The sequence below is a fragment of the Amblyraja radiata genome, chromosome 9, assembly GCF_010909765.2.
Source record: "Amblyraja radiata isolate CabotCenter1 chromosome 9, sAmbRad1.1.pri, whole genome shotgun sequence".
Lineage (NCBI taxonomy): Eukaryota > Metazoa > Chordata > Chondrichthyes > Rajiformes > Rajidae > Amblyraja > Amblyraja radiata.
Window position 1 is genome coordinate 11816022 of NC_045964.1, and position 18823 is coordinate 11834844.

Below are 18823 nucleotides of genomic sequence, written 5' to 3' on the forward strand. Positions count from 1 at the left end.
ACTGGTCGGCATGGACTCGGTTGGCCGAAGGGCCTGTTTCCACGCTGTACGGAGGAACTGGCGTGTTTTGTAACTTTGTCAGTGCCATAGGTGGTCGCTATTTGTATACATTGGGTATACAAGCAAAGAATTTCACTGTGCCTTGTCACATGTGACAATAAAGTAAAGTATTCCAAAGTAATTCGAAACTAAAACTAAACCTATCACCAGGTTAAGGTTGTGCCTGCAGAATATCCTTACTTGAAAAATACACAAGAGTGATGTTTGAAAGTAGTAACTGGGGAATTTGTCAGTATATATTTGGGGAGATTCAACCATCTCAGTGGTGCTTGAAGTTAAAGAGTTAGCAATTGCTGCATAATGGTGTTAATCGGCCTCCAGGGTGCAGGAATTAAATCCTTGTAACTTGGCCTAACAAGCTCTGGCATTGCCATACATGTACAAGTTGCACATGCTGAATTTATGATAGCCCCGGGGGATGCCATCTGGCCTTGTAACTCATCACAGAAAGACACACATTTCAAAGTGGTTTGGTCATTGAACAATAAAGGAAAATATTAAAAAACAATCTTAAAAGTAACAAGTTGGGTATTGCGGAGCTTGATATGCAGCTGTGCTGTGTCCATCTGCAATAAACATTTTTTAAGTTGTTTGAACAGAGTGAAATTGCCAATCCAACTCTGCAAAGTATGCCAAAGAATGAAAATGAACCTTCTTTAATTTACCCTTTCATCAATTGGTTTTACTAATGCACATAAATTTAAAAAACATTCTGAAAAACACAGGCCAGCCACTCTCCTTGGAAAGTGAAACATTCACCATTTTGGGTCAGCAAAGGATTCATACTTTTAGCATGTGCTGAAGGATTTTTCGGTATATGCCTAATATTGTGAAGGTAGGCAGATCATTTGTCCCTAACCCCTTGCATTTCACATTAATTTTCTGTAGGGAAGTATTATGCTTGATGGTTATTCAAAGGCAAATCTGGTAGTCGGAAGGTTTAAACATTTTAAGTTAAAAACATTTTACAATTGCAAAAGTTGAATGTTTAGTTCCAGCCATGAAATTCAATTTATAGATTCTGGTTCTGAAGAGAAAGTATGTGGTTAACCTGTTTTAGGGAGAAAAAGGGGGAAAGTAGAGCAGCCTATTTAGAGTTTAGGGTGAACTAAAGAGTGGAACGCACAGCCAAACTAACCATTACTGTGTTGGTAAACACAAAGACAAATTTGGTCAGGGTAAAGATGTTACAGATATAGGGGCTGCAGAAGGGGGTGGAAATCCACATTCAATGGGCAACATTTCTAATTTATTTTGGTCACAGAACTATCAATATGTGTAACATGGATGGCCTTGAGGTTTACAGAGAATTAAGAAGAAAATAAAAGAAGAAACTTGTTTTTTTGGATGCAGTTTCATGTAAGAAAAAGTGAAAAGTTTACTTCATGGAGCAAAACGTAGTAGAAATATTAAATTAATTAAAAAGTCCACAACACTTGATTAATGATCATGGAGAACACTAGGTTAGATTTTTCTCCAGAGAAATAGCTTTTCACAAAACATTGTTTCTAGCCCAATTACTAGAAATTGCAGCTTTAAATTTCTTTCCTCTATAGATTTTAGTGTACTGTCAAAATGGGTGTGCAGGCCAGAGAAAACACAGCTGTAATCTCTAGGTTCTCAAAATAAGGGGGAATTATTCTAGTTACAAGCCTAAAAGCTTCATCTATCCAGAATTTGTGCCTTCTGAGAACAACAACATGATTTTCTGTCCTTTGAGAAAAGGCTCCAAATTTACGATTTGTCATTCATACAAAGGAGCAGAGACAAGTGGTGCTCCATTTATGGGCCTCTCTTGTGCGACACTAGGGATTCTGTCAGTTTTCTACGATTGCATATAAATCTGATGAAAAAGTTAAAGCAGTAATTTTATAATCTCAGCAGCCTGGGAATTGACATTTCAACATATATATTATTGAGGTAAGGCTATGAACTGAAATTCACAACAAGAATAAAGTTATACAAGAAAACTTTAATTTTCAAAGCTTTCTGGATTTTATAGGAAAAATATTTAACCTAAATTAATATTTTTTCAAGCATTTACAAACTCAGATTTTAATCTATGCTTTAAATAATTACTCTGAACTAATTATCATTTCATACTATGTGTATTTTTCACACTCCCACATCAATTCAAGTTACAAAATCTCTACTGTGAATTGAACCAACCTTGAATTGAAGTCTCCATAAATTAAATTCATAGGTTGCTTTTTAGTTATTTGTCCCTATACTTCCTGTTATGTAACTCTCATCTTATTGTGGTAATGTGGAATTAGGGTGGGTTCGGGAAATGGAGAAGAGATTATTGACATCGCGCCGGCAGTTGGAAATATGAAGGTCTAGAGGGGGTAGAAGGCCAGCAGGGTAGTCCAGGAGAAGAAGAAAGTTGAGAAAGGAGAAGCAGTGGTCACTGGAGGGCGAGGACTGTTTATCAGAGAAATAAGCCCAGAGGTGGAGACGATGGAAGTAGAGTTCAACATCATGGCGGGCTCTGAACTTGCTGAGGTGTGGAGTCAGGGGTGCAAAGGTAAGACCTCTGCAGAGGACAGACCATTCAGAACAATTTTGAAGAAGATCTCATGATCCAAGTGATAGACATCAATATATATTCAGTTTTTAATTACCTCTTGCCAACATTATGGAATAGGGTTTTGGCTTATAATATTGCATAATCTCAGCAGTTCCAGTGCCTTGCATAATGTTTGGGACAAAGACCTATCATTTATTTATTTGCCTCAGTACTCCACAATTTGAGATTTGTAATAGAAAAAAATTCACATGTAGTTCAAGTGCACACTGTCAAATTTTAATAAAGACCATTTTAATACATTTTGGTTTCACCATGTAGAAATTATAGCAGTGTTTGGACATAGTCCCCCTATTCCAGGGCACCATAATGTTTGGGACACAGCAATGTCATGTAAATGAAAGTAGTCATGTTTAGTATTTTGTTGCATATCCTTTGCATGCAATGACCGCGTGAAGTCTGCGATTCATGGACATCAGTTGCTGGATGTCTTCTCTGGTGATGCTCTGCCAGGCCTGTATTGCAGCCATCTTTAGCTTATACTTGTTTTGGGGGCTAGTCCCCTTCAGTTTTCTCTTCAGCATATAAAGGTCATGCTCAATTGGGTTCAGATTGGATGATTGACTTGGCAACTCAAGAATTGACCATTTTTTAGCTTTGAAAATCTAATTTGTTGCTTGAGCAGTATGTTTGACATCATTGTCTTGCTGTAGAATGAACAATGAGTTTTGAGGCATTTGTTTGAACTTGAGCAAATAGGATGTGTCTTTTCACTTCAGAATTCATTATGCTACTATCATAGCAGTTGTATCATCAATGAAGATAAGTGAGCCAGTACCTTCTGCAGCCATACATGCCCAGGCCAGAACACCCCCACCACCGTGTTTCATAGATGAGGTGGTATGCTTTGGATGTTGGGCAGTTCCTTCTCTCCTCCATGCTTTGCTCTTGCCGTCATTCTGATATAAGTTAATCTTCGTCACATCTGTCCACAACTGTTTTTTCTTTTTTCTCATCTTTTTCCAAAACTGTGGTTGCTCTTTACAGTACCTCTTGGCAAACTGTAACCTGGCCATTCTATTTTTGCAGCTAACCAGTGGTTTGCATCTTGCAATGTAGCCTCTGTATTTCTGTTCATGAAGTCTTCAGCAGACAGTGGTCAATGACAAATCCACACATGACTCCTGAAGAATGTTTCTGATCTGTCAGACAGGTGTTTGGGGATTTATCTTTATTATAGAGAGAATTCTTCTGTCATCAGCTGTGGAGGTCTTCCTTGGCCTACCAGTCCCTTTGTGATTAGTAAGCTCACCAGTGCTCTCTTTCTTCCTAATGATGTTCCAAACAGTTGATGTTGGTCAGCCTAAGGTTTGGCTGATGTCTCCAATAGTTTTATTCTTGTTTCTCAGTCTCATAATGGCTTCTTTGACTTTCATTGGCACAACTTTGGTCCCCATGTTGATGAACAGCAATAAAAGTTTCCAAAGGTGATGGAAAGACTGGAGGAAAGACTAGGTGCTGAGAGCTCACTATTCCGGAAGTGGCGGCACTGCCATGCAGCTGCGGCTCGCCTGCAGTCCGTCTGTCTTTTCCTTTATTTTTTGTTTTGTGGGGGGTGGGGGAGACTTGATTTAGTCTCTTCCTTCGGGGGGATGCGACCTTTTCTTTGTCGCATCCCCGTCTCCGTCTGCGCTGAGGCCTAATCGCGGAGCTGGCGGACTCCAACTGAGACTGACCTCGAGGCTCTGGAAGCAGAGCCAGGACTCACCATTGCGGAGCTGGACGACTTCGGGGCTGTGGTGGCGCTGCGGCGGTGGCCCTATTTCGGAGACTTCGGCCACGGGCCCAGTGGAAGACAACATCGGGAGCTCGCAGGTCCCAGGTTGGTGACTGATTCTCCGGAGCTCCCGCAACAACAGCTTCGTCCGCTGGACTGGAGGGTGGCAGCTTCGTCCACCCTGGGCTGCGGAATTTGAACCAGCCCGTTCGCGGATCTCAGATTCGGCCACGGGACTTACCATCGAAGCCTGGATCGCCCCAACGCAGAGGGCGAACAAGGAAGGAAGACTTTTTTCTTCCATCACAGCGAGGAGGTGCCTGGTAGACTCACTGTGGTGGATGTTTGTGTTAAACTGTGTTAATTGTGTGTTCTGTTATTTTATTTTCTGTCATGACTACAAGCTACACAATTTCGTTCAAACTAAAAGTTTGAATGACAATAAAGGGAACTTTATACTGTATACCTGCATTAAGGAGGCATTTAAACTCACCTGAGCAATTACAAACACCTGTGAAGCCATGTGTCCCAAACATTATGGTGCCCTGAAATGGTGGACTATGTATAAACACGGCTGTAATTTCTTCATGGTGAAACAAAAATGTATAAAATGGCCTTTAATAAAATCTGACAATGTGCACTTTAACCACATGTGATGTTTTCTTTTACAAATCTCAAATTGTGGAGTACAGAGGCAAATAAATAAATGATGGGTCTTTGGCCCCAACATTATGAAGGGCACTGTAGATACAAATAAATAAATGCTGTTGGGATGATAAATATCACCTTTCCTTCGTGCTGATAATCCTTCTATTGCATTACCCACTATCAATTATTATGAGACCAACATTGCTCATGATGGTTTTGTGAACAAACCAAGAGGCAGGGGGAATAGGGAAGGAAATGGGTTGAGAGGAAGTAAGATCATAAGGATAATTTGGGGTACAATTTATCTTCCAAATCTTTTCTTCACTTTACAGAAGAGACCTTTTCCACCACTGAGCAACTCACATTTGCAATAACTTTCTTCTATACATATATACTAATATGAAATGTTTCAGTGAATACACACATTGAAAATGGTTACTGAACCATGAGATTTAAATAATGAGGGGTGACAAGAAATTGGCTGGAAAGATGAGTTCTCAGTTGGTTTTGTCTTTAAATGAGAGGTTTAGGCAAGAAAATCAGACATTAAGATCCAGTTGCCTAAAGGCAGGGGGAGAGAAAAAGAGCAAAAGATGCCTTACAATTTGGCAGACAATCCAGGAAGCTGGTGAGCATCTGTAAGTCATCCAGCCCGTCAGCCTATTCAATCATTTGTTAAGATCATAAATGACCTATGCTTTAATTGCATCTACCTGCTTTTCCTTTCTACTCTTTAACATTAATACTGAGCAGAAATTTCAGATTTAAAATAGTTCACTAACCTAACAACTATGGTTTTCCTCTGACAGGGTTCCGCAATTACATTATATTCACATGATAAAAAATTATGTTTCTTCACTTTGGAATTATCTGGCTCTTATTTCAGGGTTATGAACCTTTGTTGTAAAATTAACCAGCAACGAAATTCCCCTTCCATCTATTTGGTTATTTTTTTAAACTCCTGGAAGCTGGAATGATCTCTTAACCTATATTCCAAGAATACAAGCCCAATTCGTGTAATTCGTCTCTCCATTTATCCCCAAGAGATTGATCACGTAGTTGTGAATCAGTGCACCATTGCTTTCAAGGTCAACATTGCATTTTCTAAAAACTGGCATCCAGAACTGAACATAATGCTCCAAATGTGATATAACCAGAACCCTGCATAGCTGTATCAACTTTCCTTTTAAATATCTTAAGCTACCAGTTCTAAATGATAAATATCCCTGCATTTATTTCATTGTTTTTTGTACCTGACCATTATGGTTTGGGCATCTGCACAAGGATTTATATATTTCTTTGGATCTGTACTATTAAACAATACAGTCACCTCTTCTTTTGGGGCTAAAATGAATGATCTCATCCTTGGGTGTTGAAACCCATCTTCCAGTTTTCTGTCCTGGGCCTCCTCCATGGCCAGAGTGAGTCCCACAGCAAATTGGAGGAACAGCACCTCATATTTCGCTTGGGTCGTTTACACCCCAGCGGTATGAACATTGACTTCTCCAATTTCAGGTAGTCCTTGCTTTCTCCCTCCTTCCCTCCCATTCCCAGCTCTCCCACAGCCTACTGTCTCTGCCACTTCATTTCTTTTTCCCGCCCCCCCCCCCGACATCAGTCTGAAGTAGGGTCTTGACCCGAAATGACGCCTATTCCTTCGCTCCATAGATGCTGTCTCACCTGCTGAGTTTCTCCAGCTTTTTTATCTACCTTAAAGTTTTACGAACTCACTCAATCTATCCGTTTTGCTCCAATTAACACCCATATTTACACCTTACCATCAAACCATGCCAGCTAAATTATTAATAATTGAGGACCCAGCACAAATCCTAGTGGGACTCTGCTAATCATTTCTAATTTGAGAAGATAAGTATTAACATGCAACATGTTGTAAAACATTATCACCTTGTCAATTCTATTCTGCCCAAATGACCATTTTATATTCAATATTATAATAATAATAATGGATGGGATTTATATAGCGCCTTACATCGCATTATTCATTCACTCCTCAGTCACACTCGGTGGTGGTAAGCTACTTCTGTAGCCACAGCTGCCCTGGGGCAGACTGACGGAAGCGTGGCTGCCAATCTGCGCCTACGGCCCCTCCGACCACCACCAATCACTCACACACATTCACACACAGGCAAAGGTGGGTGAAGTGTCTTGCCCAAGGACACAACGACAGTATGCACTCCAAGCGGGATTCGAACCGGCTACCTTCCAGTTGCCAGCCGAACACTTAGCCCATTGTGCCATCTGTCGTCCTACGATGCACATTTGTTTAAAAACTAGAGCACATTACACAATCACACATGTTTTAATTGCTCTACAGATTGAATAAATGAAACATTTATTAGGTTAGTTTTAATATATAAATAAATAAATTGGGTGGCCCATGGACAAGAAATACAGTGCATTCAGAAAGTATTCACCTTTTTCCACATTTTGTTATGTTACAGCTTTATTTTAAAATGGATTAAATTCTTTTTTTTTTATCATCAATCTACACACAATACCCCAGAATGAAGAACCGAAAACAGGTGTTTAGAAATTTTTGCAAAGTAATTAAATATAAATAACTGAAATATCACATTTACATAAGTATTCAGACCCTTTGCTATGACACTCACAATTGAGCTTAGGTTCATCCTGTTTCCATTGATTATCCTTGAGATGGTTCACCAGTAGTAAATTAAATTGATTGGACATAATTTGGAAAGGCACACACCTGTCTATATAAGGTCCCACTGTTGACAGTGCATGTCAGAGCAAAAACCAAGCCATGAAGACAAAGGAAAATGTCTGTAGACCTCTGAGACAGGATTGTGTTGAGACACAGATCTGAGGAAGGGTATAAAACAATTTCTGCAGCATTGCATGTCCCGAGGAGCACAGTGGCCTCCGTCATTCTTATATGGAAGAACTTTGGAACCACCAGAACTCTTCATAGAGCTGGCCGCCCAGCCAAATTGAGCAATCGGGGGAGAAGGGCCTTGGTCAGGGAGGTGACCAAGAACCCGATGGTCACTCTGACAGAGTGCTAGAGTTCCTCTGTGGAGATAGGAGCACCTTCCAGAAGGACAACTATATCAGCAGCACTCCACCAATCAGGCCTTTATAGTATAGTGACCAGATGGAAGCCACTCCTCAGTAAAAGGCACATGACAGCCCACTTGGAGTTTACCAAAATGCATGAGAAACAAGATTCTCTGGTCTGGTGAAACCAAGATTGAACTCTTGGCCTGAATACCAAGCTTCACGTATGGAGGAAACCAGGCACCACTCTTCATCTGGCCAATTCAGATTCACATTCATTGTCACATGCACCAATTAAGATACCATACCTACTGTGAAGCATGGTGGTGGCAGCATCATGCTGTGGGGATGTTTTTCAGCTGCAGGAAGTGGGAGACTAGTCAGGATCGAGGGAAAGATGAACGGAGCAAAGTACAGAGAGATCCGGGATGAAAACATGCTCCAGAGCATTCTGGACCTCAGACTGGGGCGGAGGTTCACCTTCCAACAGGACAATGACCCATACCACACAGCCAAGTCGGTGCAGGAGTGGTTTTGTGACAAGTCTGTGAATGACCTTGAGTGGCCCAGCCAGAGCCCGGACTGGAACCCAATCGAACATCTCTGGAGAGACCAGAAAATAGCTGTGCATCAACGCTCCCCATCCAATCTGATAGAGCTTGAGAGGATCAGAGACGAATGGGAGAAATTACCCAAATACAGGTGTGCCAAGCTTGTAGTGTCATACCCAAGAAGACTTGAGGCTGTAGTCGCTGCCAAAGATACCTCAACAAAGTACTGAGTAAATGGTCTGAATACTTAAGTAAATGTGATATTTCAGCTGCCGACCCCTGTGCTACAACATAGGGATATCATATAGCTGTTCACAGCAGTTTGACAAAATGCTAGACTAGAGATTTGCTGATAAAGGAAATATGCCTACATGGCAGACAATTATTTAAATTTAGATGTTAATGAATGTTTTCCAAATGTAGGGTGCCAAAAAGTAATTTCCCTCCCAAGATTAATATTAGGACTATTGGAGAAAATAGGTTGTACTTTCCTGACCAAAGTGCATTTTATAAAGCAATCTTATAAAATACCACAATTAATAATAATTTTGATAATTTGAATAGCTATTAGTTAACCTTGTGAGATTAGAGATCTTCAATTCTTCCAAACCCTGCCCCAACGTTTCCTGACTTTTGCTGGGTCCAGAAGAATTTTATAGCAATTTTTGCTCTGTTACCAGAATGTCAGATTGTATTCCCAATGCACCCAGACACCAGAGAATTGGACTTCCCTCCCTAATAATTCCAAGAGAAACTGATAATCTCATTGATTAGTGCCAGAACAACAATCTTGCTCTCAACCTTAGCGAGACAGATGAGCCATTTGTTGACTTTGGTAAAGGAAAGCCAAGGTTCTATGAACCTATCTTCATCGACGAGATGGCTTTAAGTTCCTGGGCTTGCACATTTTTGAAGTTCTGTCCTGGACTGAAATTATTGATGCAATCACAAAGAAAACTTATCAATGCCTCTACTTCCTTAGAGGAGATTTGGTATGTTGCTGAATGCTGTATCAATCTTCTGCATGTACAGAGTATAGTGACTGGCTATATCATGGCCTGGATTGGTAACTCAAACCTAACAATAACTGATGCTGTAAAAAGTGTGAGACATTGTCCAGTACATCACACGTACTGACCTCCCTCCAATCGAAGAGATTTACACGTGCTGCCTCAAAAAGGCCCACACTATGCTGGCCACATTTTCATCTCACTAGTACCATCAGGAATAAGGCACAGAAGCCAGAAAACCACAACCATCAGGTCCAAGAACAGCTTCTTCCCACCACCATCAGGCTTTTGAACACTGCACAACACTAACCACATCCCTACTTCAGCAACTACAGTCTACTTGACTTTGTATAGGTTGCACAAAATATTTGGTTTTGCAAAATTACGATCTGGTTACCTAGTATTACTGATTATTAATTTATTGCAGTAATCATTGTTTATTTATTTGTGTGTTACTACATTAATAGGCCTGTAAAGCTGTAGCAAGTAAGAACTTCATTATTCTATTGCTAGTATATATGACAATTAAACACTGTTGACTTTTGAAGTTGCAGGAATCCTGCTCCAGTAATTACAGATCACAAGTTCAAGGTCAGAATTCCTTATGCAGTCACACTACAATGATTCTATTAGAGCCAAACGCCTCCACTTTTCCCACCCCTGTCCTCTCACCAACACCTAGCCCCTTCCTTCCCTTAACCCACAAAATATCTCTCATTATATTACTTCAAGAGCCGGAGGGATTATTCCATTACCACCAGATCTTGACAATTTGTTCCATTACTTTTAGATGCTGAAACTTTAAACATCTCACTTGTGCTTCCAGAAACCACGGTTTCACTAAATTCACACCAGTGCGAATAGAATGTTATTTATGAATGGTGTTACATGAGATTCACCAGTGTATTATCAAAAGTCTATCTGTGAAAATACAAATCTGGAAATAAATCTTAGTAACGATTTATCATCGCTGGAGGTGATCATAATCAATGAAAAACGGTTGCTTTAGATGTAAATCACTGATGGAACACAGATTTGCTATTTTCATTGCAAGAGTGAAACTCGATGAGGAGTCTTAAACATGCAAGTGAGTTTTTCCTGCATTTTCTGCTTTTATTTCCGGTTTCCAGCATCTATAGCTTTTTTTGTATGTTCATTCATTGCTGGAATGCTAAAGCAGAACACAAGCTATTAAATATATATATTTACACCACATGAACCAGTAGCCCCCCCCCCCCCCCTTGTATGAATTAGTACCTAGCTTTGTTTCAAAAGTATGCTGACATCTGCTGATGTTTTTTATCCTAGCAATGCTAAAAGTTACCACATTACAATAATATGAAACCACACTACTTTTTAAGTCCACTGTTAATATGTCAATTAACATATGTGGTCTGATGTCTGATCCAGAGATGTGACAATACACGTGATACTTGATAAATGATCACTTTGATTTAAAACCCAACCTGCAAATTAATTTATCCTATAAAACATAGTTGGATAGAAATGCAATGCACTTTCTATTAGCATTACACTATTGGAAAATATTTTTTTCCAGAGTGAAACAAGGTACTGAACACCTTTGAAAATTCTTGCATTGCGTTAACCTGTAGGCCTGATGCAAGTTTTATGATGAGTGGAGAGAATTATGTTATTGCCCATACAACAATTCATTCGGACCACCTTAACAGATCTTGGAACATGCTGTTCTTGGGCACTCCCGGTCAATGTCTAACAGGGATATCTATCAGAAAAGTATTTTATTTACCTTAATTGTTCAGCCCATACCCCTCGTCACATTATCCCCCCTGCACTCCACATTCACGAGCATGCAACGAAGCCATGTCTCGCCGCTGTGAATAGGGATAATACCTAAGCACCAGAATATGCTGGAAATAATCAGCAGGTCAGATTGCATTTGTGGAAAGAAAAACAGAGTTAATATTTCAATTTGAAGACCTGGAATATTAATTCTGTTTCTCCGTCTACAGATGTGGGCTGATCTGCTGAGTATTATCTGTATTTTCTGTTTTTAGTCTGGGATTTTTGGTCTGACCACATTCATTATGAAAGTTAGTTGGTATATTCCCTATCCCAAATTCCAGGTTATTAATTAAAATTCCACAGCTGCTATGATGAGATTTGAAGTCAGGTCTCTGGATTGTATATTCATGATACCAGTCTGATTACTTTCCCATCATACCCTGAATTTTAAGTGAATTGCAATTCTTCACATTTTATGGAGACTTTTAACTTGTTTTAAGTTTAAGTTTTAAACCATGTTTTTTTAATGTGGAAAAGTTAGATTTACCAATAGGTTTAACTATATCCAAAATAAGACTCCAAAATTGGTAAATACAGGGCGCCATAAGGTACAACAGCTTATGGTAGTGAGGGAATGTGTTAGCATTAGCTGAAGACTGGTTATCTCACAAGAATATAAATAATTGCACCTTTTTCAGACTGCAAAAATGAAAAGGGTGTTCAGATCTTGGCCCTCAAATGCTTTACTATTTATACTACAGGTATTTATATTTATGACCTGGAGGGGAGATGGAATGTAAGGTATCTACACTTTGCTGATGGCACCAAAAAAGGGTGGGTGGTATGTTATGACTAAGGTATTTAGACTGAAAGGCAGAGATAGGTTGAGTGAGCTAGAAAAACTTGGCAAATGGAGTTTAACATGGGAAAGTGCAATGTCACGCACTTCAGTAAAAGGAATCTAAAAACCGATTATAATCTAAATGGAGAAAGATTGTAGATGTGTGAAGAATAGAGGCGACTAGATGTTTTCATGTGCATGAATTACAAAAAGTCAACAGGCAGGTGCAGAAAGAAGTTACAAGGCAAATGGTATATTGGCCTTAATTGAAAGAGGGCTGGAGTACAGAAATATGAAAATATTGTTACAATTCTGCAGGATACTGATGAGGCGATAGTTGCAATACTGTGTAGTTTTGGGTCCCTTTACCTAAAGATATATTGGTATTGGCTGCAGTGCAAAAGAGATTCACCAGGCTAATTCCTGGGAATGGGAGGGTTGTCCTCTCATGAGTTGCTAAAGTGGTGGCACAGCGACGCAGCTGGCAGAGCTGCTGTCTCACAGCATGAGAAACCTGGCAGGGCGGCCTTAGGAGGTGCGGGGCCCAATTGGGAACAATTTTGGTGAGCCCCAGGTTCCCAGCCAAGGTCTGTCAGCCCTGTTATTTAGTATATATTATGAAATTGTACAATAAGGTTATACACTGTTTTAATCTCTCCTGCTCCCGTCTGATTGTCAGTACCTCCGCTGGCTTCCAACCTTTACCGTAGCTGCTAAAAAAAAAATTTAAAAAAAAGCCAACACCTTCACTCTCTGTCCCTCAAAACTTAAAAAAATCTTGGGGTTATTATGGATTCAGATTTACATTTCGACAGTCACATCAAATCAGTAACAAAATCGGCCTACTATCACCTCAAAAACGTAGCAAGATTAAGAGGACTCATGTCAGCTCAAGACTTAGAAAAACCTGTACATGCCTTTATTACTAGTAGGCTAGATTATTGTAACGGTCTCCTTGCAGGTCTTCCGAAAAAAACTGTCAGGCAGCTACAGCTTGTTCAGAACGCTGTTGCTAGAGTTCTAACAAAGACCCAAAAATTTGAACACATTACACCAATTCTTAAATCCTTACATTGGCTCCCTGTATGTCAGAGAATTGATTTCAAAATCCTGCTGCTCACCTATAAATCACTACATGGTTTAGGACCAAAGTATATCACTGACATGCTTCCACTATATAAGCCTTCTAGACCGCTAAGATCTTCTGAAACCAATCTGTTAGTGATTCCCAGAGTAAATACAAAACATGGGAAAGCAGGATTTAGTTACTATGCAACAAATAGCTGGAATAACCTTCCTGAAGATTTAAGACTTGCCTCAACTTTGACCACTTTTAAAACAAGACTTAAAACTTTTATGTTCACTTTAGCTTTCAGCTAAATCTTAACTCCATTGCACTTTTAACGTTTGCACTTTTTATAATGCATTTTTAATTTTGCTTTTCTTTTCTTTTAATTCTTCTATTTTATTTCATTTTATTATTTCATTTTATTGTATGACATGTTTTAATGTGAAGAACTTTGAGTCTGCCTCGTGTATGAAATGTGCTATATAAATAAAGTTGCCTTGCCTTGCCTAATTACCATTAAACAGCATTATGTGATTGGACACAATGCCCTTGGAGACAGCGGCTGATTGGACGGGAGGAGACCGAATTGTTGATTGGACGGGAATTTTAAGGCAAGCTGGTTGGTGATTGGACGCAACCCCCTTAGAGACAGCGGTTGATTGGCCACCAAATAATCGGGCTTAAATTAATTGACAAATAGGAAAACAATAAAATCGCTGGTCGGTGCGAACTCAGTGGACTATCTGCGCTGTATCTCCAAACTAAACAGTATAACATGCAGGTACATTCATCTATCTATATTACTAAAAGTCTGCTCTTGACCGGTTTTGGCGATCTGTGCTGCGATTTCCGAGAGAACGCCGCCACCTACGGCCGTCATTTTTGGCCACCTCGCTCAGAGCCCCCCTCCGCCGCATGTGTGCTGAGGATTTTCCCAGTCGATGAAAAATGACAGAGATATTAATGATTTTACAAAATTCCCCATACTCTCTGCTGCCCCCGCTGGCGGCAGGGGGGATGGAATATAAAACCAGGAAGTGGTGTCCCTCAATTAGTCTGCAAGCTTGAGGAAGGCAGAGGGTCACGTTTCTCTGAGCTGTGAATAACACTGAACACATGTCCACACAACTGTGAGTAAGTACCCTTAATGTGGTTTGAAAATGAAAATATGGTTAAAGTAAAAAAGCACTGCATGCAAATGGTTGTTTGGGGGGTTTGGGTTGAAATAAAAAGGCACTCTCTCTCCACCCCCTTCTCCTCTCCCCACCCCCCTTCTCCTCTCCCCCCTCTCCTCCCCCCCTCTCCTCTCCCCCCCTCTCCTCTCCCCCCCTCCTCTCCCCCTCTCCTCTCCCCCCCTCTCCTCTCCCCCCCTCTCTTCTCCCCCCTCTCCTCTCCCCTCCCCCCCTCTCCTCTCTCCCCCCCCCCCTCCTCTCTCCCCCCCCCTCCCCTCCTTTCCTCCCCCCCCTCCCCTCCATCCCCTCCCCCACCGTCCCTCCCCTAAACCCCCCTCCCCTCCACACACCCCTACCCCCTTCCCTCCACCCCCCCTCCCCGCTCCCCACCTCTCCCCCCCCTCACCTCACCCCCCTCTCAGCACACCCCCTCACTCCCCCCTCTCCTCTCTCCCCCTCCTCTCCTCTCTCCCCCCCTTTCCTCTCCCCCCCTCTCCTCTCCCCCCCTCTCTTCCACACCCCTCTCCTCCCCCCCCCTCTCCTCAACCACCTCTCCTCTCCCACCTCTCCTCTCCCCCCCCTCTCCTCCCCCCTCACCTCTCCCCCCCACTCTCTTTCTCCCCTCTTTTTCACCCACTCCTCCCCTCCATCCCCTCCCCCACCGTCCCTCCCCTAAACCCCCCTCCCCTCCACACACCCCTACCCCCCTTCCCTCCACCCTCCCTGCTCCCCACCTCTCCCCCTCCCTTCACCTCTCCCCCTCCCCTCACCTCTCCCCCTCCCCTCTCCCCCCTCCCCTCTCCCCCCCTCTCCTCACCTCTCCTCCCCTCTCTCCCCCTCACTCTCACCCTCTCTCTCTCCTCCCCTCCACCCCCACCTTTCCCCTCTCACCCACCCTCCCTCTTCTCCTCCTCACCACCCCCTCTCTCTCTTGCCCCTCTCTCTGTATCTCTGCCCCTTCTCTCTCTGCCCTCACTCTCTACTCCCCCCCCCCCTCTCTAGATGCGACTGCAAGTTGGGGGCTATGCATCAGTAGATAGGGTGGTTATGGGGTAAAAGGAGCAAATTAATAATATTAATATAATATCAAGGGGGGTAATTAGCGTGAGTGCGGTGGGGGGGGGATAGTCAGTGTGTGTGACGCTGCATGCCGCCTCCCCCCCCACTACCGCACGTTGGGGGAACAGACCCAACGGGTCTGCACTTGGTCTAGTTTAATATAAAATTCAGTGATTATTTCACATGATTTCTCACTGTATCTGACCAATCTCTGTTTAGGACATTTGGTCTGCCTTTAGGCATTGACTCTTAACTAAAAACCTAAACCAGACTCAATTGTATCGTCACATTGGATTCAGTAAACTCACACATCTCTGCATTCAGGAGGCTGCCGTGGTCGGAATCATCGGCTCTGAGACCAGAGTGGGTAAAGTGACCTGCGATCAATACCTACGATGATAGCTCTTCTCAATAAAAAGAACAGTGACGTTTTTCACTCTAACCATGATGGCTAGAGCTTCATGCAAGGTGATCTATGACCTCGCTAAGTAAATATTGTCATAACGCTCAGTTGAGGTCAAATGAAGAAGATATTCATTACATTGTTCAGTGGAGCCCATGGATGTGTCACTGAAAGCAGTGAAGAAAGCAATCTCCATACTGCTTGTCCCCGCTTTTAATGAAGTGACTTTTAAATTAAAGTTGATTTCTCTTTGTAACAAATGTCAACCGTGCTTCTAATGAAAAGAGAAATCAATACACTTCTTTCTCTAACCTTCTGTAATTCAGTTGACTTTTATTTAAAGTGGAAGATGCAAACATTGTCAGCTCCACCTGGACTTCACACAGAGTGACTGGAGAGTCCAGAACAAGGGGCCCCTTATTAAGAATAAGGGGGTAGGCCATTTAGGACTGTGATGAGGAAACACCTTTTCACACAGAGAGTTGTGAATCTGTGCAATTCTCTGCCACAGAAGGCAGTGGTGGCCAATTCACTGGATGTTTTCAAGAGAGTTAGATTTAGCTCTTTGGGCTAACGGAATCAAGGGATATGGGGAGAAAGCAGGAACATGGATACTGATTTTAGATGATCAGCCATGATCGTATAGAATGGCAGTGCTGGCTCGATGGGCCGAATGGCCTACTCCGGCACCTATTTTCTATGTTTCTGTTTCTATGACTGATAGAAATGCATGCTCCATTCTTGAAGGTATCTCGTGCGGGATTTGAAATCCTCGTCAATTCATAATGTACCAATAAAGATGCTCTGCTTTCTTTCCATAGATTATCTGCTCTAGTTTAGTTTAGTGATATAGCACGGAAACAGGTCCTTCGGCCCACCGAGTCCGCACCGACCAGCAATCCCCGCACATAAACACAATCCCACACACACTAGTGACAATTTACATTTGTACCAAGCCACTTAACCTACAACCTGTACGTCTTTGGAGAGCGGGAGGAAACGAGAGATCTCGGAGAAAACCAAAGCAGGTCACGGGGAGAGCGTATAAACTCTGTACAGACAGCACCGGTCATCAGGAAAGAACCCGGGTCTCTGGTGCTGTGAGGCAGCCACTGTACCGCAAAGGTATCTCGTGCGAGATTTGAAAGCCCCGTCAAGTCATAATGAACCAACAAAGATGCTCTATTTTCTTTCCATAGATTATCTGTTTAGTTTAGTTGAGAGATACAGCGCGGAAACAGCCCATCGGCCCACCGAGTCTGCACCGACCCCTGCACACGAACACTATCCTGCACGCAGTTCTTCAGACTGAGAGTCAGGGGACAGGGAAACTAGAGGTATGAAAAGATACAGAACAAACCCCAGAACAGAATGATCTGTTCTGTACCTTTTCTCACCTCTAGTTTTCCTAATAATATGGAAACCTTTGAACCATTGAAACGAAGATAGACACAAAATGCTGGAGTAACTCAGCGGGACAGGCAGCATCTCTGTATACAAGGAATGGGTGACGTTTTGGGTTGAGGCCCTTCTTCAGACCCTTCAACCAGTGAACCAGCTCATTGGAGGTCTGTGAAACAGTGCAGGGCAATGCACCTTCTCGTTTTGTCCAGCACATTGGGGAAGTGAGTTATGCTTTACTCTAAAACCTTGGCAACAAAAGTCAATGACCCCCCCCTCACTCCCTCTCTCTCACTCTGTTGAGACCCTTCTTTCCGTCTGAAAGGAGGGTCTTGACCCAAAACGTCATCCATTCCTTCTCTCCAGAGATGCTACCGGTCCCGCTGAGTTACTCCAGCATTTTGTGTCTATCTTCAATTTTCTTGGCCCCGCTCTGGGAGTAGAAATGGGGGCTGATCCGGATCCGCAGTGGCCGTGAGCCCCAGGCCGAGTTCAGCGATCGTTTGCCTGCTTCTGCTGCTGATGGAGGTGAGACGTTGCGTCGCGCCAGGGTTTTGGGCCTGTCCCAATTTGGCCATCAGTTATGCGACAGGCCGGTGTGGTGCGCAAAGATTTAATCCGCTACAAAATTTCGGAACGCCACGCGTTACCGCGCACAACTCCATACCTCTCCGTGCTTCTCAGTGGGACTGGCCCCGCGCGGCCACACGATGACCATTTTGGAGGCAATATGATGAAAGGTATTTAAAGAGATAATAAATACATTTCTGAAAGGTCAGGGAATTGATGTCTATAGTTCAGAAGCAGGTGAACCTTGTATCTGCAATGACATCCTAAATAACAAAGAAGTCCCACACAAACTACTTCCACAGACAAGACAGACACAACAGGAAGGTTATAAACTGATTTTACCTCGTAGCACCATCTTCCCAACAGGTAGTATAAAGAGGGATCATCATGTTGCAGTTCAATGGCCTTCTCAATATGTTCCTAGAGAAACAGTAATAGGAGTGAGATTGTAAATTTATAGCGCAGCTGAGAAATCAGCAGAATTTCACCGTAGACTTTAAAAATGTATTACAGGTTGAACACCGATTTTTAGGCAACAGATGCTCCACCCATCCCTATAATTCAGACAAAATTATGAGAACTCAGTTGGAATTCACTGAGCAGCTACAGATGGCGTTGTGAATGGCGAACGCTCTTTCCGGTCGTGTCTCTCCATTGTGAAAGAATGGCCTGAATTATGCCCTGAATTATGCCTATGCCCTGAATTATGCCTATGCCCTGAATTATCTCTCCTAACTGTTTTGCAAAGACAAAACAGTAAACCCTCATTTTAACGACCCGCTTAGGTGACCCAAAGGTCGGAAGCCACGGATTCCCCCTCCATCCCCTCCTTTCCCCTACCCCTCCCCACCTCCACTCCCCTCCTCCCTCCTCTACCCCCACACCATCGCATCCTCCTTCTCCCTCAGAGTCGCCGACATATTCCATCTTGG

The 18823-nt window shown here is 42.5% G+C and overlaps 1 protein-coding gene across 1 annotated transcript in view; it reads right to left on the reverse strand.

The window, feature by feature from the left end:
• The window catches only part of LOC116976778 (regulator of microtubule dynamics protein 2-like), a 61671-nt gene that overhangs the window by 23903 nt on the left and 18945 nt on the right, over window positions 1-18823 (reverse strand). Inside the window, exon 3 of the mRNA XM_033026684.1 lies at window positions 18234-18311. Coding sequence (XP_032882575.1) covers window positions 18234-18311 — 78 coding nt within the window. The remainder of the gene's footprint in view (window positions 1-18233; window positions 18312-18823) is intronic.